This window comes from Thalassophryne amazonica, chromosome 15, assembly GCF_902500255.1.
Source record: "Thalassophryne amazonica chromosome 15, fThaAma1.1, whole genome shotgun sequence".
NCBI classification, from domain to species: domain Eukaryota; kingdom Metazoa; phylum Chordata; class Actinopteri; order Batrachoidiformes; family Batrachoididae; genus Thalassophryne; species Thalassophryne amazonica.
The window spans coordinates 61,293,153-61,320,331 of NC_047117.1; the positions used below are offsets into that span (position 1 = coordinate 61,293,153).

General features: G+C 39.9%; 1 protein-coding gene and 1 long non-coding RNA gene across 2 annotated transcripts in view; one reads left to right on the forward strand and one right to left on the reverse strand.

The window, feature by feature from the left end:
* On the reverse strand, window positions 1-10,884 carry LOC117526484. Its single transcript, XR_004565302.1, has 7 exons — window positions 10,506-10,884; window positions 10,062-10,245; window positions 9,050-9,182; window positions 3,479-3,578; window positions 2,739-2,927; window positions 2,446-2,597; window positions 1-134 (listed from the first exon to the last, which is right to left on the reverse strand). It is a non-coding gene; the product is annotated as an uncharacterized LOC117526484 (long non-coding RNA).
* A 7,345-nt stretch (window positions 10,885-18,229) lies between these two features.
* The window catches only part of LOC117525675 (serine/threonine-protein kinase N1-like), a 125,661-nt gene continuing 116,711 nt past the window's right edge, over window positions 18,230-27,179 (forward strand). Inside the window, exon 1 of the mRNA XM_034187599.1 lies at window positions 18,230-18,895. Within this exon, the coding sequence (XP_034043490.1) occupies window positions 18,875-18,895 (21 nt within the window). The 5' untranslated portion in view covers window positions 18,230-18,874. The remainder of the gene's footprint in view (window positions 18,896-27,179) is intronic.

Genomic DNA, 27,179 nt, shown 5'->3' on the forward strand with positions numbered 1-27,179 from the left:
GGAGGGGTGGTTTATGTCACTGCTGAGATGACAGCAGCTGCAGCAGGTAGTTGTAGCTTTGCAGCTGGATGGTTCTTCAAGGCCCAAAAACATCATCCTAAGATATTTACCCTGAGGAATTTTACACCAAGATCCTGAAACCAACACAAACATGGGGGAAAAAATTTAACTGTAAGCCAATGCTACAATTTCAATAAAGTTTGGGATTGATGTCTTTGTTAGAAATGATGAGGAAATTGCAAGAGCTTAAACATGGGCGAACCGTTCAGGGTCTTTCAACTTTAGCGCAATCGTGAGGGTTTTTATGGAATGGACTGCATTTATGGGTGATACGGGCACTATTGGCCTTGTAAATGTAATTTCCACCACACCATTGCCTTACAATATAAAGCGCCTTGAGACAACTGTTTGTTGTGATTTGGTGCTATATACATTGCTCTGATGTCACTGTTTATCTCCACAGAAACTACCCAAACAATCTTTCATACAAACTGTTTTAAAGGGACATTACAGTGTTGGTGGTGGAAATTATGGCAATAGTGTGGGACAACTACATTTTGTTTAAAAAAAATCACAACAGTTGTTATGACATTGAATACACCAATTATTATTTGATTATTTTACTGATATTTTATTCAGAGATATTTTAAAACATTAGAAAAAAACGTTTCTTTACCATTCATTTTTATCATTGAAGATCAAAAGTCTGGAGTGTGGGACAAGTACAAAATGGCAATATTTGCAATATAATGATGCTTGAAAAAGGTGAACAGTCATCACAGACTACTAGAACAAATTTCTTAACACATTTTCATTGTAAACATAACTATAAAAGTGTGAAATTTCCCCTTTTTTCTGTTTTTCATACAATATGATAAAAGGACATAAATGCCCGTAGTCTAAGGATCACCCTTATACAGCTTTTATAGTCAAAGCACATTTATTTATATAAATATAACCCTAGTTCTGTTAAACAGTTGTTAGGAATAAAGTCCCCGAGTTCCACAGTCTGCTTTGACAAATGCTTTGGTTGCAAAAATTTAACAACTTTTAAGTTGGTAAGGGGGCAGTTCTGGAGATAGATACGTACTGAACTCAAAATGACACCACCATAATACTAACAATTTGTTATTAAAAATTGACACCTTAGGTGCAAAGCATCTGAAGAAATTCAGTCAGCTATGTTATTCCCCCAAAATATATATGCAGTGTCTTGCAAAAGTATTCAGCCCTCAGTATTTCACACATTTTAATTTGTTTATGCCATTTCAAATATAAAAAGTAAATCAGGCTTCTCAATATAAAAATTTCTAAAATTATCTTCCTTAAACTCAAAGCAAATCTACAACTTGATATAAATTAATTCAAAATATAAAGGCCAAGATGACGGGGTGCATAAGTAATGGCCCCCTTTGGTATAATACCTGTAAGTAATCAGTTAATTGCCAGTTTTTCTTCAGAAGGTCAGGGGATGGATACATGAACATTCCACTCACTGAATATATCTTGAACTTTACATCAGTTATGAAGAAATACAACAGAGGACACTATATGGTAAATCTGTGTGGAGTAGACAGTTCTCAAAAACTGAGTGACTGCGCAAGAAGAAGAGTGAGGAAAGCCACCAAGACACCCAGAAGATGTTATAGGCTTCTGTGGCTGAGATTGGAGAAATTGTGCATAGTGCATGTTTTGCATTTTGTATCCCAGTTATACAGCTTCATGATGAAGTGGTACAGAGAAGGATTTTATTAAAAAGAAGACCTGAAAGTTCAGCTATAACTTGCCAGAAGGTACATTTGAGATGCAAACCCAGATTTGATGTTTTGGTGAAAGAAAATCCTAAGCTCACAAGAATGGTTCCAGCAGACCCAGAAAGTCTGCATATCCATTCATGGCAAGAGACAGGAGTGGAAATCAGGCTCCCCCAAACAACTTTTTTTTTTTTTTTTTTTTTGGGGGGGGGGGGGGGGGTTGTTTTTTATGCTTTTATTTGCTCCTGTTTTCTAAGCAGGTCTGATACAGTTCCACCCCACGATTTTATACAGGTTCATCAAACGTGCCCAGAGTGGTAAGGCTGCATGCGTACAGTTTTTCAATGATTGAGATTTATAAAACCAGACCATGTCACAACTCTGGTGAAAAGAATGTGAATGTATCTGTGCAAACAGAGATATGCGGTGAATCTGCACTGTTTTTATGCATGTTGCCGCAGGTCGACTTATCCACCATGTGATCTGATACTGACAGGCAAAAGAAGAAATTTACAGCCGATTTCTGACAATAAAGGTTGCCTTTTGCTTTCCAGATCTAACAACAAATCTGCCATTTCACATCCCCACAGAACATTTGTGGGTACACAGACAAAATCCTTTCATCATTAACCAACTAACACTTGTATAGCCAATTGATGTTAGAATGGCATAGAGAGAAATGTTGGCATACCACTCGAAGATGGTCCCTGTGTGGGGGGTCAGGTTTGATCTGAACCCACTGACTGATAGTCCACAACCTGATCACTTCACTCTGAGCACTAGACTGGTTGTCCCTCTTTATCCTCAGTGGGTACCGGAAGGTCCTCATAGCACAAGAAGTAACTGAATCAGTCACACAATACAAAAAGAGTTAACAACAAAAAAAGTTTAAAACTTCTTAGTGTAACTTGTTACATTCAACTCTTAAAAACATGAAACAGGTTTTGGTTTCTGTTAAATTAATTTTTCTTAATTCCGACTCACTAGTCTGTGCTTAAGTCAGTTTTCTGCCTCCTTCTGCTGCTTGTCTTTGAGTGTCTCCACTTTCCACAATATGCGTTTGTACAGGACTGATGTTGGCCAGGTCCGTGTACGGTGCCGGTTTACAGAAGCGTAACACAGTCACCTGCATTCCTCTGAAGTGAAACTGGCCAATGGGAAAGGGGAGATATGCTGAAGAAGTGGAAGAGAGGGCAGCGGGAGTCTAAGATTAGAGTAGTGCAATTAAAATGGAAAAATTACCGTAGAAAAACTCACTGAAATTTGCTGCAAAGAAATAAAGAAGACAAAAAACTTCAAAATGTCCGATGCTGATAATTTCATCAACATAAAACAAAAAATTGGTTTTATTGTCCTTTTAGTGGGGTTTTGTATTGAACATCCCTAAAGTCCCACAATTCCATGACGATACAACATTAATCTGTGAAGATGATAAATGCTAGTTAGCTACCTATAGATGTGATATTCTAAAATATTTAAAGGATTACTTGATCTGAAATGTGGCCTTATGGTTCTAGACAAAAATCTACACCTTAATTCTTTAAGGCCCAACTCTGTGTCTGTTATATGTTCCCCTCACTCACATCCTTGGCCACTACAAGTATGTATTTTTAAGCACATTATTGATTTTAAAAAACTGACTCTATAAAATCCTCCCCAGCACACTATAATCCAGTGTTCTGATATACCAATATGACTGGTCAAGAAACTCTGTGCTTTAATACCTGTTGTGCTGGGTGATGTCCACAGAGAGAAAGTCCCAGTTGGCGTACGTCAACACCAGCTGATCCAACTTGTCAGACATCTGCTGAGACAATTCTACAGCTACACACACAGTAAAATTAGTTTGTTGCCATAAAACCATTTCATACAGTGAATAAAAACAGGTCTTTTATACATGTATATAACCAGAGTTGAGAGTTTACAGACCTCCACCAATAGATACCACTGTACAGTGAAAGTGATTTTATGAAGATGTTTAAAACTCCAGTTCTCTGAATGCCCTTCAACAACTTCAGCAAGTGTCAGTCAAAGCTGTGCTGACTTCACTCAGTCTATAATCAATGCATCAGCATCAATACAGACATGTCAATGTTTCAGACAGTTGTGGGTCTATAATGAATAAGAATATACACAACCATATAAGGTAATGTGCAGGGAAGATGAATCTGAGTGAAGCAGAACCAAACTGAAGACAGACAACTAATTTTTTAACTTGACTTGTTAAAGTCATGTTCAAACACTCAAAAAGGCCCCATTTCCATCTATATTTGTCAGTGTTCCTTTTAGAACGATTACTCAAAATACAACAAATCACATTTTAGAAAATTCATTAATAATTAATAAAATTAAAATTAATACTGTGTAAAATCTGTTTTGTTACCTTTAACAACCTTCTTGTTTCCATTTTCATATTAAATTTCTGCCTGAAACGGTTCCCTGGTGCAGTAGTACAATCAAACAAGGTAAAAATACTTTGTAACACAATGGACTGCATTTATATAGCGCTTTTCCATCTGCGTCAGACACTCAAAGCACTTTACAATTATGCCTCACATTCACCCCGATGTCAGGGTGCTGCCATGCAAGGCACTCACTACACACTGGGAGCAATAGGGGATTAAAGACCTTGACCAAGGGCCATTTTCCAGTCAGGTGTGGATTTGAACCGAGGATCTTCTGGTCTCAAGCCAGACACAATGTAAGTATTATTATTTGTTTTTATTTGAGTCCTTTAATTGTCTCTCAACTTCCACTTTTACTTCATTGTAATACACCATCACAGCACATGATTATTAGACCAACACTCCTACAGGTGTGCATAGTGGTATCAAGATTGTAGGCGGCGGAGTAAAAATGACTACTACATCAGGTGAAAAACTAGCAATGAACCCACTGGGCTGCGCTGCTTAAAACTGATGTACAAAGGGGCCCTCAATGTTTTTATGTCTTTTCAAAGTGCTCCCATAAGCACTCCACAGCATTGCTCACACATGACTGTACCATGCAAAATAACTTGATCATTTTATACATTTTGTTGCTTTGCTTTTGGTTGAATTAATAAAATTTTCTTTGTTAAGAGAACTCAGATCAAATCTAGCCTTGCATCTCCTACGGCTTGTCTGGTAAACTGCAGCTGAAATTTCAGATGTTCTTTTAAGAAATGCTTCTCTGTTCCACTCCACAGTTAACTTTGCAACAGATTATCCAGGTCAGCCACAGAAACCTGTAACTCCTCCAGAGTTGTCATAGGTCTCTTGGTGGCTTCTCTCACTAGTCTCCTTGTTTCATGTTCGTTCAGGTTTTGAGAACCTGTCTACTCCAGACAAGTTTACCACACAATATTACACTGTTTGTATCAGGGCCCGATTAACCATAGGGACATGGTGGGCAGTTGCACAAATAGGGGGCCTCCACAAAAAAATTATTACTATGACAAACCGTCAAATCGATGTCGTCAACTGTGTTGATGACATTACCAATTCGCAATATTACATCTTACAAGTTACACCAAATGTAACAGTTTCACCGTAATAGCTTCAAAACAGTAACAGCTTCTGGTCTTATTCGAGTATAATCTCAACCGGAAGTCGGTATATTCCCCAATGTTCAATATATACTACGCCAACTGGTAAACAATTTTGTCCAAAAATCAATAATTCCCATTTCCTTTTGTCAGCATGAGTGGAAGCCAGCAGCAAGACAGACACAAGGGGTCAGGACTTTTCAAAGTGGGGCTAACAAAGAGAAAGCTGGCCAAAGAGAAGAAGAAAAGGGAATCAGAACTATTATCAAAAATGTCAAAAATGACAGATTTCATGGGCACTTCATCTAAGCCTTCATCCATGGTCACATCATCAGAGCAGGTCACGCGTACTGTAGGGGCCTCCACACCTCACTTTGCCCCTGGGCCTCTACAACTGTAAATCGGGCACTGGTTTGTATATGGTTTGGTGTTTGCAGGATGACTTTAGAGGTAAAGAAGAAGAGAGTGAGAGCTCAACAAAGGATCAGATGGTGGAAGCTGAAGGAGGAAAACTGTTGTGTGAAATTTAGCGAGCAGGTGAGAGAAGCAGTGGTTGGAGGGGAAGCAATTTTGGACAACTGGAAAAGTACTGCAGATGTGGTGAGGGAGACAGCTAGGACAGTACTGGGTATGACATCTGAACAGTGGAAGGAAGACAAGGAGACTTGGTGGTGGAATGAAGAGGTCCAGGACAGCATAAGGAGAAAGAGGTTGGCGAAAATGTTTTGGGATAGTCAGAGAGATGAAGTAAGTAGACAGGAGTACAAGGAGATGCGGCGTAACGCGAAAAGAGAAGTGGCAAAAGCGAAGGAAAAGGCATATTGCGAGCTGTACAAGAAGTTGAATAGTAAGGAAGGTGAAAAGGACTTGTACCGATTGGCCAGACAAAGGGACAGAGCTGGAAAGGATGTGTAGCAGGTTAGGGTGGTAAAAGATGCACATGGTAATGTGCTGACAAGTGACGAGTGTGTGTTGAGAAGGTCGAGGGAATATTTTGAGGAGCTGATGAATAAAGAAAATGAGCGAGAGAAAAGGCTAGATGATGTGGTGAGAGTAAATCAGGAAGTACAAGAGATTAGTAAGGAAGAAGTGAGGGCTGCTATGAAGAGGATGAAGAGTGGAAAGGCAGTTGGTCCAGATGACATTCCAGTGGAGGCATTTGAAATGTCTAGGAGAGATGGCAGTAGAGTTTCTAACCAGATTGTTTAATAAAATCTTGGAAAGTGAGAGGATGCCTGAGGAGTGGAGATGAAGTGTGCTGGTTCCTATTTTCAAGAACAAGAGTGATGTGCAGAGCTGCAGTAACTACAGAGGCATAAAGTTGATCAGCCACAGCATGAAGTTATGGGAAAGAGTAGTAGAAGCTAGGCTTAGAAAACAGGTGAAGATCTGTGAGCAGCAATATGGTTTCATGCCAAGAAAGAGCACTATAGATGCAATGTTTGCTCTGAGAATACTGTTGAAGTACACAGAAGGCCAGAAAGAGTTACACTGTGTGTTTGTGGACTTAGAAAAAGCTTATGATAGGGTGCCAAGAGAAGAGCTGTGGTATTGTATGAGGAAGCGTGGAGTGGCAGAGAGGTATGTTAGGGTAGTGCAGGGCATGTACAAGAATAGTGTCACAGCGGTGAAATGCGCAGTCGGAATGACAGACTCATTCAAGTTGGAGGTGGTATTATACCAAGGATCAGCTCTGAGTCCTTTCTTGTTTGCAGTGGTGATGGACAGGTTGATGGATGAGATCAGACAGGAGTCCCCATGGACTATGATGTTTGCAGATAACATTGTGATCTGTAGTGAGAGTAGAGAGCAAGTTGAGTCTAGTCTGGAGAAGTGGAGATATGCTTTGGAGAGAAGGGGAATGAAAGTCAGTAGAAGCAAGACTGAGTACATGTGTGTGAATGGGAGGGAGCCCAGTGGAATAGTGCAGTTACAAGGAGTAGAAGTGGTGAAAGTAGATGAGTTTAAATATTTGGGGTCAACTGTTCAAAGTAATGGAGAGTGTGGTAGAGAGGTGAAGAAGAGAGTGCAGGCAGGGTGGAGTGGATGGAGAAAGGTGGCAGGAGTGATTTGTGGCTGAAGAATATCAGCAAGAGTGAAGGGGAAAGTTTACAAGACAGTAGTGAGACCAGCTATGTTGTACGGCTTAGAGACAGTGGCACTAACAAAAAGACAGGAGGCAGAGCTGGAGGTGGCAGAGCTGAAGATGTTGAGATTCTCTTTGGGAGTGACAAGAATGGACAAGATTAGGAATGAACATATCAGAGGGACAGCTCAGGTGGGACGGTTTGGAGACAAAGTCAGAGAGGAGAGATTGAGATGGTTTGGACATGTGCAGAGGAGGGACCCAGGTTATATAGGAAGAAGGATGCTGAGGATGGAGCCACCAGGCAGGAGGAGAAGAGGGAGGCCAAAGAGGAAGTTTATGGATGTGCTGAGGGAGGACATGCAGGTGGTTGGTGTGACAGAGGAAGATACAGAGGACAGGGTGAGATGGAAACAATTGATCTGCTGTGGCGACCCCTAACGGGAACAGCCGAAAGACAAAGAAGAAGATTACACTGTTTGTATATCTTGGTTAACAATATTGCCTCTCAGCTTCACTTTCGACCTGGTCCTTTCTGTGGAGTTTGTATGTCCTCCCCCAGGTGCTCCAGCTTCCTCCCACTTCCAAAGACATGCAGGTTACAGGAACTGGTGACTCTAAATTGACCATAGGTGTGAGTGGGAGTGGGAATGAGGTTGTATGTCTATACAGCGGGTAAAATAAGTATTGAACACATCAAAACTTTTTTCTCAGTAAATATATTTCTAAAGGTGCTACTGACATGAAATTTTCAGCGGATGTCAATAACAACCCAAGTAATCCATAGATGCAAAGAAACCAAAACAAATTAGTACAGAAATTAAGTTATGTGTCATATAATGGAATGACACAGGGAAAAAGTATTGAACATGTTTACAGTAATTTGTTTAATACGTTGTACAAAAAGCCTTTGTTGGTAATGACAGCTTCAAGACACTTCCTGTATGGAGAAACGAGTTGCATGCATTGCTCAGGTGTGATTTTGGCCCAATTTTTGACACAAACAGTTTTCAGATCTTGAAGGTTCCGTGGGCCTCTTCTATGAATTCATGTCAGGTGACTGGCTGGGCCATTCTAGCAGCTTTATTTTCATTCTCTGAAACCAACTGAGTTTCCTTGGCTGCATGTTTGGGATCACTGTCTTGCTGAAATGTCCACCCTTGTTTCATCATCATCATCCTGGTAGATTTTTATCAAGAATGTATTACTTGGGCTGTTACCCTCGTTTCATCATCATCATCATCTTGGCAAATTTTTATCAAGAATGTATTACTTGGGTTGTTACTGACATCTGGTGAAAATTCCATGTCAATAGCACAGCTGTATGTGTCAGCCCTGCAATAGACTGGGAGTCTGTCCAGTGATTGCTTTGATAGGCTCCAGCCCCCCCACGTGACCCTTGGAATAAGCAGGTTCAGAAAATGAATGAATGAAAGTTTGATGTAAAGGAGTCCAAGACACTTTCCCTGTCTTGGAAATGTTCATGTGTCCATCCATTGACTTGTGTAAAGAAAACTGGCTGTAAAAATTATGATTTGGTTGCATTATACTAAAGTGTGCCCACATTTATGCATTCCGTCATTTTGGCATTGGTGATTTCATTACTTATTCTTATCATGCTGTAGAGATTTGTTTTCACTTTTAGTTTAAAGGGCATATTTTCTAAACTATTAAACTATTTACCTTTGAACAGAAGTCAAACAGGGGAGGGATGCACTGGTGGGAAGAGGTCCGAGCTGTGGATTCCAAGTAGTTAAGGTAAGGCTGACAGGTGTACAGGAAATTTTGCACTGTTGAAGCAAAATGCTCACCCACACTGTAGATCAGATTAAAAAAAAAAAAGCCTTAAAAAACAAAAAAACCCAAAACACATACGAGGGCTGTCAATAAAGTATAGGTCCTTTTTATTTTTTTCAAAAACTATATGGATTTCATTCATATGTTTTTACGTCAGACATGCTTGAACCCTCGTGCGCATGCCTGAGTTTTTCCACGCCTGTCGGTGATGTCATTCGCCTGTGAGCACTCCTTGTGGGAGGAGTCGTCCAGCCCCTCATTGGAATTCCTTTGTCTGAGAAGTTGCTGAGAGACTGGCGCTTTGTTTGATCAAAATTTTTTCTAAACCTGTGAGGCACATCGAAGTGGACACGGTTCGAAAAATTAAGCTGGTTTTTGGTGAAAATTTTAACGGCTGATGAGAGATTTTGAGGTGATACTGTCGCTTTAAGGACTTCCCATGCAGTGGGACGTCGCGCAGCGCTCCCAGGCGCCGTCGTCAGCCTGTTTCAAGCTGAAAACCTCCACATTTCAGGCTCTATTGATCCAGGACATCGTGAGAGAACAGAGAAGTTTCAGAAGAAGTTGGTTTCAGCATTTTATCTGGATATTCCACTGTTAAAGGAGATTTTTTTAATGAAAGACGTGCGGACGGATTGCAGCGTCGGCTCGCAGCCGCCGCGATGCTCCGCCACAGGAAAAACACCTCTGTTGGAAGCCTTAAGGACAGGTTGGAACATGCCCAACTTTTAAACAATTTCTCAGATACTCCACTGAAAGCCATCAAAAGCCGCCTGGATTTTACAAATGGTTATCAACACGGAGGTGTTTTTCCTGTGAAAAAAATTAAAAAGGACCTATACTTTATTGACAGACCTCGTACATGGAAACAATGTGTGATGTCACACCGAACCCCCACCCATTCATCACTTGGTTTTGTAAGAAATCTGCTATGTTCATCAGGAACTGGTGCTGCATCTGGAGTGACTTGAGGCACTGTTCCATCTTGACCACATCATCCAAACACGCCTCATCACCACACGATGGCGCCAATGCAACGTCAGCCAACACAGACAGCGCCTCCACCTCCGAGTGACACATTACTGCACATAAAAAAAACAAATAAAAATAAGAATAATTAATAACAAAAAAAATTAAAACAATAGCACAGATTTTTAAAGAAAAAACCTCTATGTCGTCACTATTCCCATTTCAAAAGCTGTCGTTTCCTATTCATTTTGGCAGAGATGATTCTTATTTTGGTTCTTTTCACAAAGGCTGTGACATGCAATGTGGAGTTATGTTACACAGATTAGTTACACAGATTGAACATAATTGACGTGATAATATGGGATTATTCGACCTTGTCCTGAGTTTTGAGGAACCTCCATGTCCTCCTGCATTTGGTCCACCAGCGTGTCTCCATCAAACGGGTGCATTTTGGTGTCGTGGCCTTCCATCCGAACTTTATTATCCGTCATGGGTTCTGCCCCACATACAGTAAATTGGTATTATTTAAGAAATCGTTCTTTTAGACCTGCTGCATAAATCCGAATCGTTAGCTTTCGCTACTTAACTTTTGTGAGCAAAAGCATGAATTAACCGACTGATGTAGTGACCATCACTGTAAAGAGTTCAGCGAGTTATGCCAAATAATTGAAATGAATTAATTTATCCGTTAAATAAATAAATAGCACTCACGGTACAGTTTCTTGGGTTGGAACAGGCGAGTTGTTATAGTTACCATTTTATTAACGCTATAGGCTGTTTGGAGGTCAAAGGTTAAAACTAAAATAAAAATTTAGTCTATTTTTATTTGTGCTTTGCAGTTTTTTAAAGGGTTTTATTTATTGAATTAATTAATTAATTATTTTTGTATTGAGTCATTTAAAGTTTTAGTTACTTTTTGTTGGGTCATCAAGCCACTTCGTGCTACTTCCTGTTAGCACTAGCCATGCAAGCAAACTTCTGATGACAAATAGCCACCAAGTCTGTAATGTCATGTAATGTAATGTGTGTCTCTTGAAAACAAGCATATATGCCGCAAACATTTCAAGGACATGCATTGTGTTTGGTTGTCACAGTCAAGATTTACATTAGGGAAGGAAATATTTTGCCAGTCATTCAAGAAGTGTCATGGTTGTGTTCTTTGTGCTTACATTGGTGCTTTTATTTTGATGCTTCTCGGTGGTGGTTGGCTTCTTTCATGTTCATGTGCACACCTGTTTCCTGTTCACACACATGCCAGTTTCCTCTCAAATTGTGCAATTTTGCCTTCAGTTTTCTGTCACTTGTGCCAGAACCTCTTGTTCCTGTACAAGTCCTGTAGGGATTCATCATGTTTTCCTGTTGCTGACATATTGCTACCTCACCTTGTTTTTGTTTCTAGCCTGGTGTTAGTGGATTTCCTGTCTGGTATGTGATTGTTTGTGTTCTTACCTTCTGCCATTCCGTTGCCTTGTTGCTCAAAGGGTAGATGACTGTGGAACCCCATGCTTTGGACAGATTGAGACTTCTCAGGGCGTTGCAGCCTCCTGTGGACACTTAAAAGACTATGTGCTAGTTGATGTGGTCACCAAGGATGACTGACTTCACCAGTGGTGGCTATGTGGCAGCCAGGTGAGCCGTTCACTCTAGGTGGAGACTGGACAGCAAAACCTCTCGGAAAATAGCAGTCAGTAATTATTTAATTGTGTTATTTCTGTAGTGTTTTCATGATTACTGTGACATTGTGTCGGTGTTAAAAACCACATACGAGTTGTAATTTATTGGTTACACCATGACTGTAAATATTACCTGAGTGAGTTGCGGCCCGTTTTGTTGTTGAATGAAGATGGTGCTCTCTGAGTTGTGTAGTGTGTGGGGTGTGAGAGCTACTAACTAGAACGATCATCTCTGTGTAGTTGTCCATTTCTGTTCTCAGGCCGACCACTGTATTATCCAAGAACTCTAAATATGGTGTAGTCAGCGTGACCAGGAAGAATGATGTTTTGGGGAGCCCAAGGGAGAAAGGTGCACCAGAGATATGCAAGGACTTTCCAGGACATGCTTGAAGGAGTGAAGCATCTTCTGACACTGACAGGGTTACAGGATTACATGCTCTGACACTGTAAGTGTCAGACTAAAAGATAAGTTTGTGTGGATGCTAGGCATGGCCTGATGCAATCTCAAAGGTCGGTACCTAGACTGATTGTGGCATTTTTTTAAATTATTATGTATATATTTATATATATGTTTGATAGGTATAGGCTTTATTAAACACAAGTCTCACCTCTTAAATACAACCCCAATTCCAATAAAGTTGGGATGTTGTGTAAAATGTAAATAAAAACAAAATACAATGATTTGCAAATCCTCTTCATCTTATATTCAACTGAATACACCACAAAGAGAAGATATTTAATGTTCAAACTGATCAACTTTATTGTTTTTTGTGCAAATATTTGCCCATTTTGAAATGGATGCCTGCAACATGTTTCAAAAAAGCTGGGACAGTGGTGTTTACCACTGTGTTACATCACCTTTTCTTCTGACGACACTCAATAAGCATTTGGGAACTGAGGACACTAATTGTTGAAGCTTTGTAAAGATAAAGATATACTTTATTGATCTCACAGAGGAGAAATTCACGTTACGTCAGCTCTTAAAAAACACACAAGGTGGGTGCAAGTAGAGGAGAATGTTGTAGGTGGAATTCTTTCCCATTCTTGCTTGATGTACGACTTCAGTTGTTCAACAGTTTGGGGTCTCCGTTGTCGTATTTTGCACTTCATAATGCGCCACACATTTTCAATGGGCAACAGGATCTGGACTGCAGGCAGGCCAGTCTAGTACCCGCACTCTTTTACTACGAAGCCACGCTGTTGTAACACATGCAGAATGTGGCTTGGCATTGTCCTGCTGAAATAATCAGGGATGTCCCTGAAAAAGATGTTGCTTGGATGACAGCATGTGTTGCTCCAAAACCTGGATGTACCTTTCAGCATTGATGGTGGCATCACAAATGTGTAAGTTGCCCATTCCATGGGCACTAACACATCCCATACCATCATAGATGCTGGCTTTTGAACTTTGCACTGGTAACAATCTGGATGGTCTTTTTCCTATTTTGTCCGGAGGACACAACGTCCATGATTTCCAAAAGCTATTTGAAATGTGGACTCATCAGACCACAGCACACTTTTCCACTTTGCGTCTGTCCATTTCAAATGAGCTCGGGCCCAGAGAAGGCGGCAGCGTTTCTGGATGTTGTTGATGTATGGCTTTCGCTTTGCATGGTAGAGTTTTAACTTGCATTTGTAGATGTAATGACGAACTGTGTTAACTGACAATGGTTCTCTGAAGTGTTCCTGAGCCCACGTGGTAAGAGCCTTTTCACAATGATATCAGTTTTTAATGCAGTGCCGCCTGAGGGATCGAAGGTCACTGGCATTCAGTGTTGTTTTTCGGCCTTGCAGCTTACTTGTAGAAAGTTCTCCAGATTCTCTGAATCTTCTGATTATATTATGGACTGTAGATGATGGAATCCCTAAATTCCTTGCAATTGAACATTGAGAACTTTCCCAGTCTTTTGTTGCCCCTGTCCCAGCTTTTTTGAAATGTGTTGCAGGCATTGAGGAAATATTTGCACAAAAACAAAAAAGTCTATCAGTTTGAACATTAAATATCTTGTCTTTGTGGTGTATTCAATTGAATATAGGTTGAAGAGGATTTGCAAATCATTGTATTCTGTTTTTATTTACATTTCACACAATGTCCCAACTTCATTGGAACTGGGGTTGTACACAGGTCTATTTCATAAGTAATGTTTCAAGGAAGCTGATAGCCACACTTTATATTCTTGCCCACCAGCAGTGTTGCATTTCACAACTTTATCTACATTTTGTTTTGCTTTAAATACTCACTACCAGTGTTTCACCTAGGATTTTTATTAGCAGGTGCAGCAGACAGCTGCTAATAAGTATTACGTTATTGTTATTATTGTATGTAAATGTCTTTTTAAAATGTCTTCAAAAGTGGGCCTTTACTCGGCGGGGGGGGGGGGGACAACCCTTTCAACTCGTTGCCTTTCTGGCTACTCATCTGTACTGTCACTGCAAGCAGGAGGAAAACAGCCACAACAACAGGTGCCGGCCATCAGAAACAGACTTGGTGCATACGAGTATTTTAAGTGAAGGAGAGTGAAATTTTTTGTTTGTTTTAACTGGCGCCATGGCAGTACTGAGTGCTGCCTGTTATTGCTCCATGTTTATGAAAGAGAGCGCGACTGATTGTCTGTCAGATACACAAGATGTGCTATTTCATAGAGAAAAATTTGCTAGATGAACTGATAAGTGTATTTCGGTGGAACACTTTGTTCACTGGATTATTTCAACATCAGCCCGGATGCTGATCAAATAAATGCATGCACGCATGTCACAGACATCCCAGCTATAATGTGCACCTGCTCTACTGAATCAGCAATGTAGACGGAATGCTGACAAATCTCTTTTTGACTGATGCCACTGGCAATCAGTAGAATAAGCATCATGTTTTTGTGTTAACGTTAAGAGAGACTGCAACAATTTTAAGTGGAATTGAGATTTCTGCTTAAGATGTCACATCAGTCGTCTTCTTGAGGACTGTAAATACACAGTATATTTATTATATAACGGCTGAGTGGATCCTTGTCATTTGATTGGTGCTTTGTATGTCACGTGACATGGATTATTCATCCCATTTGTGTTGCATTGCATTTAAAGTGCACTTTGGTTCCATTTAGTGTGCAAATTTGGTTTCATACGTTTGGTACCATTGCACTGTGTGTGTGTGTGTGTGTGTGTGTGTATGTATATATATATATATATATATATATATATATATATATATATGTATATACACACACACACGCACGTGCGTCCATGCACACACAACAAATCCACTGCGCTGTAAGCCGTCTGGAGGCTGTTAGGAGGAAGTTAGAATGAAAAGCTGAACTTATTTCTGACGCAATTTTTTTTCGCTGCACTGAGGGAGTACACAGTCTGTTTTGTTTTGTTTGTTTTTTTTTGGAAGTGCACAGAGTTGGTGCACGGCAGTGCGGACGACGTTGTCAGAATTATTTTTGGACTCTTATTTAAAGTTCATGTTCGATTGTTGATGTCAGAGCAGCAGTGATGCACCAAAGCTGGACAAATTTCTAACGTGATTTTTGCTGGAGTGAGGATCGTACACAAACTCTTTTCCTTTTTTTTTTTCTTGAAGTACACAAAGTCAGTGCAGTGCCGCACCAAAATGTAAGTCCCTTTTCTGTTGTTTATAAATTAATATAATATCAAATGACAATGATCTATTTTAGCCATTATATCAAACAAACTAGAAGCACTCGGAGAGCGCAAACCTCCGCCAAGGCCATAGGGTCACTGACGTCACATGGAATACCCTTTGGCAAAGAGTCTTATTCCATGTCGTTTCACACATCTACCGTCATGTTTCAGATTCAGTGGTTAAACCCTTAGATCTTCAGCAAATGTATTTATAAAAAGAAACTCCATGAACTACACAAGTTTTTTTATTTTATTTTCTAATAAGTTTATTCAATGAGGAGAAACAAATGCTAAATTATTGTTGTGTCATAACTTAAGTTTTGTTCAGCCTTTGTGACCCGTCTTCATGAAGTTAGATGCAAAAATGTTGAAATTGGCCCTATCCTGCAATGATAAAGAATCCTTAAAAAAATTACTGGATCCGGTTCGTGTTCCGGATCATTACCAAAATTTAATGACTTCTAACTTAGGCCAAGATACACCCCTGGTAAAAATTTAATTGAAATCCGTTGAGGATTTTTTGAGTAATCCTGCTAACAATCCAACCAACAAACAAATGGACGCGACCGAAAACATAACTTCCTTGGCGGAGGTAATAATGAATGTTTTTACATTCTTTCAATGGAACGAATATTTAATTCGGTGAAAGCTGGAACAAACCAGTTTGTTCCAGCTTTCACCTCATGAAATATTCATACCATTGAACTCATAAACATTCAATATTTGTATACCCATTATGTGATATACAGTACAGCTTATACTCATTATTATGTTTTGTGGTTGGTATATCTTTTTAAATTTCATCTGCTAGTAGGTTTATACACATAGTGTTCTTTTTCTGTTTTATAATAAGTATGGATTTTGAACGTCTGGTGGTTCCTATGGTACCTATAAATGACTTTGTATTAGTGTCAGTTATTAGAGCGTCTATGTTGTTGCCATGCATACAGGATATTCAGTGTGTATCCTGGAGCTTTGGGATTACCTTCTGTGAATGCTCCTGTCTTTCTGTAGGCAAATTTGCTCCATGCAAACAAGGCAGACTATTCAAATGTGGTACAGTTCCAACTCCCTTATTGACTCTTGAAAAACACTCACACAGGATTATAACCATGAAACCTGTGCTGTAGAAGCACCACACTACACAATTAGTGCTTCAGTTAAAGCAGCAGTATGTTGAATTTACAACCCTATCTCACACCATTTTGTGATGGCATCACGAAAAGCTTTAGATATCTGTCGCTGAGATAGATGATGACTGGAGTGCAATTTTAAATGGAAACGAGGCGATAATCTGTGAAATACTGTGGATGCTCCGAATGGTGCATGCACAGTGAAGGTAGGGTGGGCCGATCTTTAGGGGGACCGTTTGGTCTGCGACACCGGTCAACTCATAAATGGGTATAGAGGTGGCGCATAGGCAAGACCCTGCTTGGAAGAATGAAGCTTGAAAATGCTCCATCTCAGAGCTAAATGTATGTTTGGTTCAGGGGTTTTATTAACACATACTTTGTAGTCTGGGTGATAGTTTACATGGTAGGTGGCTTGGGTGAGAGTATTTGAAATTACGGCCATCTTATTTCCTCACTAACTGCAGAGTAACACTGGAATTAACATCACCAAGCTACAGATACCCAACAATGATGCTAACTTAAGAAACTAAATAACACAAAAGATTCTCTTGATGGAAATATTGGAGCTCTAACTTCTTAGATGGTTCATTCCAAAAAATAACCACACAGCAAACTTTATATAGCTATTTGTCATAAAATGCTCAGCCACGTTTGGTCTGCAACAGCTAGGGGCCATCGCTAGCAGCCTCTGCAAGCAAACTTTGGACTTGACTCATGGCACACACACTCAAAGTGACCATGCCCCTAATTATTCATAATTTTATGGTTTATGTTCACCTGCTTTACAGTTGCAATGATGGGAAAACTAAAGACTAAAACAGTTTTTTTGTACCAAGCTGTAAATATGTTTATTTCCCCTCAAAAGTTGTACATTTTAACATGGATTTCTTTGGGAAGTAACTCACTTTTGGAGCCAGTCTCAAAAGATTTTCCACTTCTGGGTTTGCCTCATTCCAGATGGCAGGAGATTGGTACTTTGCTTTGAGCCTCCTCCAACACACGAGGACACAGTTTTAACAGTGCAAAAAAAAAAAAAAAAAATCAGTTTGTCCCAATTTGCATGCAATGCAGAGTACAAGCATAACATTTCCCTTACCAAAAAGTAGTATATGCAAGTATGTTTCAAGTATACTTCTAGTTTACTTTTTATATACTTATCAGTACTATTTTTTGGTAAGGGTTGCATTAATTGCTATTGTGATTGCCTTGTGAAACTGTGTTCATATGTCACATACGTGCGTAATCCTCACTTTTCTGCATGTGGTGTGTTGCAACTACCTTGCATGGAGGTATGTGACATGTACCATATAAAAATTTCACATTTGTTGGATTAAAATTTTTTTAGGGTGGTGGTGGGTGCCCCATCAACACCCCCCTGTGTTACTCCCCTGGCTGTGTGTACCAGGTGGATACGCTTCTGCTTAGTTGGGGAAAAGCCACGCATCGGCACTACGTTTCTGTGTTCTTCTCGGGTTTTTGCTCCACACACGCGAGTACCTTGATTACAGACTGGAACTTTTACGGTTCGCGTTTTGGGCTGCTGCATGGTCACGTGACACACGGGTGCCCGCGCGCCGCCGGCTTGCCCTGCCTGGACCAATGAGCGGCCAGGCATCGGGAGCGCGCGCAGCTCCCGCTGTTTGCGCGTGCTGTGCGCCACATCGAGAACCGACGCGTTTATTTGTTGACGTGTTTTTACTCTTTTTTGGGTGTTTCATGAATTTCCCCGGGCTGACCGGCTTGTGATCCATTTATTTATTTTTGGTGGCATGTGACGGTGACTGAGGCTGAGGCGTGTTTCTGTCTGACGGATATGACCGTGGAGGAAGAGCAGGAAGCGGCTGCGGTTATTATCTGATCTTCTTTGTGGATGTGACTTTTATCAGCGCGCTTGCTAGCTGTTGAATGGCAGCCAAAAAGAACAAGGAGAATGAGTGAGCCTCGCCGGTTTTCTGTGGATGGTGTTATACATACAAGACATTAAGGAAAACAAAAAAATCGACGTGTCTGCAAGTAGGTTTGAGTGTTTTTTTGTTGTTTTGCGCTACCGTCCGTTTGACACGGACGCGCTGTGGGGGCGCGGTCACAGCAACAATGCGGATTACACCTCCAGACTGTTTGCCTTTGTATTAGCAGACTGACTGCATAAAGTTCAGATCTCAGTCTGCCGTTTGTTTTTAGAAATATTTTATCATCCAGACGTAAAGAAGGCAATACTGCGTGGGAGACAAACCCCACATGTGCACGGACTGTCTGTGAAACATCATCGACTGAAAGCAGACTGAGCTGCAGGGATGGCGAACGACTCCATTCAAGTAAGTGAAGTTTGCTGTCTGCAGCCTGGATGTTGGCTAATCTGTAAAGTAACCATCATTTTACACACACACGCAAAGTCAAAGGAAGAGGGTTTTATAATGATGCAAGTTGCATCTTTGATGAATAAGGATGGTTGGTGGTCCACTTTGGTGTTTCTGGGGCCCAGTGTCAGGGTTAAGGGTTTTCGCCCAGTGACCGTTTGGGTTCATAACTTTCCAAATTTACTAGCCTAATTTACTAGCCTCTTCTAAATTTCAGTTTCTCACCTTCTCAAATGTATGGAGAAGGTGAGATTAAACAAATTAAACTGTTACCGTAGTTTAGAAACCTTGTTGAGGTGGGATTTTTTTTTTTTTTAACTCAAATGCACCTGCCAATTTTGGAAGTGTTTGTGAGGTCGGAACAGGGCTGCTGCCTAGCAGTGTTGCACATTGTTTTCTCTTAAATGGAATATACTGTATGTGAAGGGCATGAATGGTCCTGTAACGAGGTCTAGGGTTTTCACCCATTTGAAACATCTTAAAACAGATGTGATTCTTCTCCAGGAAACTCATCTATGTATTAAATATCATAACAGGCTTAAATACAACCCCAGTTCCAATGAAGTTAGGACATTGTGTGAAATGTAAAAAAAAACAGAATACTGTCTGTGATGTGCGTGCATGCATTTATTTGATCAGCATCCGGGCTGACGTTGAAATAATCCAGTGAACAAAGTGTTCCACAGAAATACACTCATCAGTTCATCTGGCAAATTTTTCTCTATGAAATAGTACATCTTGTGTATCTGACAGAGCGTCAGTCTCGCTCTCTTTCATAAACATGGAGCAGTAACAGGCAGCACTTAGTACTGCCATGGCGCCAGTTAAAAAAAAAAAAAAAAAATTCACTCTCCTTCACTTAAAATATGCACCAAGTCCGTTTCTGATGGACGGCACCTGTGATATACCCTTCTTACAGGCCAATCAGGTAGCTATTTCCACAAAATAAATAAATAAATGTTTTTTTTCCCCATTGTTGTGGCTGTTTTCCTCCTGCTTACAGTGACAGTACAGGTGAGTAGCCAGAAAGGCAATAGGTTGAAAGGGTTGTCCCCCCTTCCCCAAGTAAAGGCCCACTTTTGAAGACATTTTAAAAGACATTTACATACAATAATTATTAGCAGCTGTCTGCTGCACCTGCTAATAAAAATCCTAGTGGAAACACTGGTTGTGAGTATTTAAAGCAAAACAAAATGTAGCTAAAGTTGTGAAATGCAACACTGCTGGTGGGCAAGAATATAAAGTGTGGCTATCAGCTTCCTTGAAACATTACTTATGAAATAGACCTGTGTACAACCCCAATTCCAATGAAGTTGGGACGTTGTGTAAAATGTAAATAAAAACAGAATACAATGATTTGCAAATCCTCTTCAACCTATATTCAATTGACTACATCACAAAGACAAGATATTTAATGTTCAAACTGGTAGACTTTTTTGTTTTTGTGCAAATATTTGCTCATTTTGAAATGGATGCTTGCAACACGTTTCAAAAAAGCTTGGCCAGTGGTATGTTTACATCACCTTTCCTTATAACAACATTCAATAAGTGTTTGGGAACTGAGGACACTAATTGTGAGTGTCATGATTGCGTATAAAAGGAGCATCTCCAAAAGGCTCAGCTGTTCACAGGCAAAGATGGGGCAAGGGTCAACACTTTGTGAATAACTGCATGAAAAAATAGTCCAACAGTTTAAGAACAGTGTTTTTCAATGTTTAATTGAAAGGAATTTAGGTAGTCCATCATCTACAGTCCATAATATAATCAGAAGATTCAGAGAATCTGGAGAACTTTCTACATGTAAACGGCAAGGCCGAAAACCAACATTGAATGTCAGTGACCTTTGATCCCTCAGGTGGCACTGCATTAAAAACTGACATCATTGTGTAAACGGTTTTACCGCATGGGCTCAGGAACACTTCAGAAAACCACTGTCAGTTAACACGGTTCGTCGCTACATCTACAAGTGCAAGTTAAAACTCTACCATGCAAAGTGAAAGCCATACATGAACAACATCCACAAATGCCACCACCTTCTCTGGGCCCGAGTTCATCTGAAATGGACAGACGCAAAGTGGAAAAGTGTGCTGTGGTCTGATGAGTCCACATTTCAGATTGTTTTTGGAAATCATGGATGTCGTGTCCTCCAGACAATAGAGGAAAAAGACCATCCAGATTGTTACCAGCACAAAGTTCAAAAGCCAGCATCTGTGATGGTATGGGGGTGTGTTAGTGCCCATGGCATGGGCAACTTACACATCTGTGATGCCACCATCAATGCTGAAAGGTACATCCAGATTTTGGAGCAACACATGCTGCATCCAAGCATCATTTTTTTCAGGGACGTCCTTGCTTATTTCAGCAAGACAGTGCCAAGCCACATGCTGCACGTGTTACAACAGCGTGGCTTTGTAGTAAAAGAGTGTGGGTACTAGACTGGCCTGCCTGCAGTCCAGACCTGTCCCCATTGAAAATGTGTGGCACATTATGAAGCGCAAAATATGACAACAGAGACCCTGGACTGTTGAACTGAAGTTGTTCATCAGGCAAGAATGGGAAAGAAGCCCACCTACAAAGCTTCAACAATTAGTGTCATCAGTTCACAAATGCTTATTGAGTGTCATGAGAAGGAAAGGTGATGTAACACAGTGGTACACATACCACTGTCCCAGCTTTTTTTGAAACGTGTTGCAGGCATCCATTTCAAAATGAGCAAATATTTGCACAAAACAATGAAGTTTATCAGTTTGAACATTAAATATCTTGTCTTTGTGGTGTATTCAATTGAATATAAGTTGAAGAGGATTTGCAAATCATTGTATTCTGTCCCAACTACCACTGGAATTGAGGTTGTATAACACAATGCTAAAATGCCCTCGGCCGTATGAGCATAAAAATAGGAAACAGAATGTGACATTTTGACTTCTTAAAACAGGTCAAGGTTAGCCATCTTTGAACTTGTCCAAGGTCTGTGTCCCAAGAATGTTCCTTCTTATTTTGAAGACCCGGGCTGTAATAGGACTGGACTTATGCTGAGCACAGACGGACAGATGGACACAAGGCCTTTGCGATACCTGATGGCCATATTTCGGTCTCGGGTAAAAAGCCACAGATTGGCCACATTTATAACTCATATTTTGACTCCAGAGCAAGAGGGATTGCAAAATTGGTAACAAAATACATTTCTCACTTTCGAAAATGTTCACAGGGATGGTGGATTTCATGGTTAGCACTGTTGCCTCACAGCAAGAAGGTCACGGGTTTGATTCCCACCTGTGGCCTTTGTGTGGAGTTTGCGTGTTCTCCCCATGTTTGCATAGGTTCTCTTCGGGTGCTTCGGTTTCCTTCCACATCCAAAGACACACAGGTTGGGTGGATTAGATACTTTAAATTGTCCGTGGGTGTGGATGTGTTTTTATCTATATGTGGCCCCGCGACAGACTGGCGTCCTGTCCAGGGTGTACCCCGCATCACGCTTTATGACTGCTGGAATAGGTGCGACACCGTGCGACCCTTAATTGGAGTAAGTGGTTGAAGGTGAGCGAGTTTTGATTGGAGTGTGATAAACCCTCTAATGATACAGCATCACTTGGCCACCTTAGTGTTATGTTATACAACCCCTGGCAAAAATTATGGAATCACCGGCCTCAGAGGATGTTCATTCAGTTGTTTAATTTTGTAGAAAAAAAGCAGATCACAGACATGACACAAAACTAAAGTCATTTCAAATGGCAACTTTCTGGCTTTAAGAAACATTATAAGAAATCAAGAAAAAAAGATTGTGGCAGTCAGTAACGGTTACTTTTTTAGACCAAGCAGAGGAAAAAAAAATATGGAATCACTCAATTCTGAGGAAAAAATTATGGAATCACCCTGTAAATTTTCATCCCCCAAATTAACACCTGCATCAAATCAGATCTGCTCATTGACATTGACCCTATGCCATGACATTGACCCTATGTGTCTTTTTGCAAGGAATGTTTTTGCAGTTTTTGCTCTATGGCAAGATGCATTATCATCTTGAAAAATGATTTCATCATCCCCAAACATCCTTTCAATTGTCTAAAATATCAACATAAACTTGTGCATTTATTGATGATGTAATGACAGCCATCTCCCCAGTGCCTTTACCTGACATGCAGCCCCATATCATCAATGACTGTGGAAATGTACATGTTCTCTTCAGGCAGTCATCTTTATAAATCTCATTGGAAAGGCACCAAACAAAAGTTCCAGCATCATCCCCTTTGCCCAATGCAGATTCGAGATTCATCACTGAATATGACTTTCATCCAGTCATCCACAGTCCACAATTGCTTTTCCTTAGCCCATTGTAACCTTGTTTTTTTCTGTTTAGGTGTTAATGATGCCTTTCATTTAGCTTTTCTGTATGTAAATCCCATTTCCTTTAGGCGGTTTCTTACAGTTCGGTCACAGACGTTGACTCCAGTTTCCTCCCATTCATTCCTCATTTGTTTTGTTGTACATTTTTCGATTTTTGAGACATATTGCTTTAAGTTTTCTGTCTTGACGCTTTGATGTCTTCCTTGGTCTACCAGTATGTTTGCCTTTAGCAACCTTCCCATGTTGTTTGTATTTTGTCCAGAGTTTAGACACAGCTGACTGTGAACAACCAACATCTTTTGCAACATTGCGTGATGATTTACTCTCTTTTAAGAGTTTGATAATCCTCTCCTTTGTTTCAATTGACATCTCTCGTGTTGGAGCCATGATTCATGTCAGTCCACTTGGTGCAACAGCTCTCCAAGGTGTGTTCACTCCTTTTTAGATGCAGACTAACGAGCAGATCTGATATGATGCAGGTGTTAGTTTTGGGGATGAAAATTTACAGGGTGATTCCATAATTTTTTCCTCAGAATTGAGTGATTCCATATTTTTTTCCTCTGCTTGGTCTAAAAAAGTAACCGTTACTGACTGCCACAATCTTTTTTTCTTGATTTCTTAATAGTGTTTCTTAAAGCCAGAAAGTTGCCATTTGAAATGACTTTAGTTTTGTGTCATGTCTGTGATCTGCTTTTTTTCTACAAAATTAAACAACTGAATGAACATCCTCCGAGGCCGGTGATTCCATAATTTTTGCCAGGGGTTGTATTCAGATTTGTCATATGGGTGCCTCAGTCTTGCTGTATCATAGGACCATGACACTTTTGTGTGCAGAGTTGCAGGGTGACACAACTGCAAAAAGGCAAAACGGTGATATTTTTATTACCACAGACTGTTATACATACTGGCCGTCACGCTACATCACGGCCAACACCTATTTGGATAAAGTGGAGCGTGGGTGACAGTGCTGGGACAAATGAAGGACGGATTGGCACGACCTAACTAATCAAGCTACCAATTCCTGCTAAAAGTGCTAAAACATCTTGAATTAATAAGTTCCAAAAAAAATTCACCCCTTATGTAGTTGTTGTGGAGGGTGAAATTTGCTATATAGACCAAAACAGTTTTTTGTTGCATGCTTTAAACATGTTTAGTTCTATTTTAAGATGGGTTTCTGATACTTTTGTAGCCAACCTCAATCTGCCAGTCAAGGAAATGCAACTTTCTTCTTCTGACTATTCAGATTAATTGTCTCTCTGTCATATATACACACAGTGTTGTAATGTAGCGAAGTAGAAATACTTTGTTGCTGTAATTAAGTAGAATTTTGATGTATCTGTACTTTATTTACATTTATGGGGACTTTCAGTTTTACTCCACTACATTTCCTCAATAAAATGTATACATTTCCCTTAACCATCTTCGTTACTTGTTACGACAACGTAAAAGTCAATATAAAAAAATAATTTTCTGTTTTTATTTACATTTTACACAACGTCCCAAAATCATTGGAATTGGGGTTGTATAAATGATGTAGATTAGAAATTGTAAGTTTTACCATTACAGTGCTGTCAAAATTTAAATGAGGTAAAGAAAGATGTCTTTATTTTATTTTTTATAAAACAAGTATTTATGTTCAAAGATGTCAAGAAACAGTCACTACAAAGTGAGTATTGGCAAAACAGGTTATCATTTCCATGTTGAGGTGGCAGGGAGGTTGTTTTTGGCAGCTGCTGAAAGCATCTAATAAAGTAACTAGTAATCTAACTTAGTCACTTTTAAAATGGAGCAATCACTAAGTAACTAAGTTACCTTTTCAAGGAGTAATCACTAATTGGATTACTTTTTCAAACTAACTGCGGCAACACTGTTCGTGATTGTAGCTCGGCTGGAAGGTGTTGCACAAAAAGTAATCCTGCCTGCGTCCTGAAGGTGATAATGCCACAGATGGGTTAAGAGCAGTCTTTAATATCTTTAACATGATGCAAGTACATGGAATTCTAACTGCTCACTTTTACTCAGTACTTGTACTTAAAGTACATTTTATATGAAATGAAATTTACTTTTGATACTTAAGTACATTAAATGTCAGATACTTTAAGACTTTTATTCAAGTAATATTTTTAAAGGAGACTAACTTTTACCAAAGTAATTTTATGGTACAATGCTTGTACTTCCACTCAAGTATGACTTTGAGGTACTTTATACACATACTGTTCTCATTAGGCATCACCCATTTGTTGAAGATATTAACAAGAAAGAAGGCTGCTTGCTTTGCATTTTATAGGGAATGCTTGTGTGCCATGGTAAAACAGCTGGGTTTCCTGACATAGCATGTAAACATTAGGTAAATTGCTATTATGCAGTCGTGTTATTAGCAGCAAAGTAAAATACATTGTGTGGATAATGACATTGAATTTGTTGGCAGGAAGAGGAGGCAGATGAGTAGCAAGAAATTGACACTACTGAAATTAGTGAGCCAGTATTGCAGTTAAACTTCAATCTGCTGAACTTGATACAAGGTGGAACATTTAAAGCTTTCATTTTTGTGTAGTAGTTGATGAGCAGTTGTGGCGTTATATGCAGTCATTACATTGCCTTCCAGCACAACTTGGAATGCAAAATTGTCTGTCCTGGGACATGGCAATGTTCAGGAGGCTACATCCATCATCTACTCTGATTTCATTGAATGTTATCGCACTTATGTCAGTTGCCAGTATGACATTAATTGAACTGCCTACAGATCACTTTACTGGCTGTCTTTTTTTTTTTTGCTCAGAACTGCTTACCTTAAAAGTGAAAAATAGACATCTGAATTTCTATGGAATCACTGCACCTGCATTATTTGATCCGCACCAGAGACATGCATCTCATGCAGGTGGTGTGCAAGGTGTAGCCTCTTAATATGGTCACTGAAATGAAAAGACCCTCCATTAAGATAATGGCCAGCAGTGGACAGGGTTTTGTGAGATCTTTGAACTAACATAAAAATAGGAGTGACCAAAGACATGAAGTACATTTTTTTGGGGGGGGGGGGGGGGGGGGGGGTCCAAGTGTGATAATAATGGGAATATGTGCACATACACTTTTTTGTCCATTAGATTTCAACTGATTTGCTGACCATTGTCCTCATCTGTCTCATGCTGTGTACCTTTGTTTTAGTCTGTGGATAGTAGTTAATTGGTCTTGAGTACTTGTGGTTACAATTTTCACTCATTTAAAATCACACAAGACTCAAACATTTTACCTGTTGCTGGAGGTGCATCCTTTCCCTCTGGATCAACAAATAAACAGGGCTTCTATCTCCTGTACATGTCTGTCAGGTTTTTGTTTCCAAATATATGGATGTTGTGTTTTTTTTTTCCCATGGCTATGATGGATTACATTAAAGCCTCCTGTTTTTAAAATAAAATACTGTTTTAATGCTGGCAGAAAAATCAATTTTTCTGCTGTCTGCATCAGCATTTGTGGCTGTGGCCTTTCTGTCCCCACTTTCTTCATCAACCAACAGTGTGAACTGTCCAACAGCTGCCATGACTTCATCTTAACACTGAATCTATTGTCCTCTTCCTTTGCAGTGCTCTGAGGGAGGCAGAATATTCCCAATATTGATGATGTTAAAAAGAAAACATTCAAAATGGTTTGCACAGATGTGCCATTGATTACTGTTGTTATATTTCGTCAGCTGAGTAGGGGGATTACATACCTGCCATATTGGATTTTGGTCATGCAGGGGATTGTGGGGAATGTGTGCCTGCTGCAGATGCACAGACATGCTCAGGAAGTAAACAAAAGGGTCAGAATGCCGGGGATTGCTTGTTATGTCCCTGGATGCTTTAATAACCATCTCAGGGATAAACGTGAAATTCAATTTTCCTAAGAATGCAACACTTAGAAA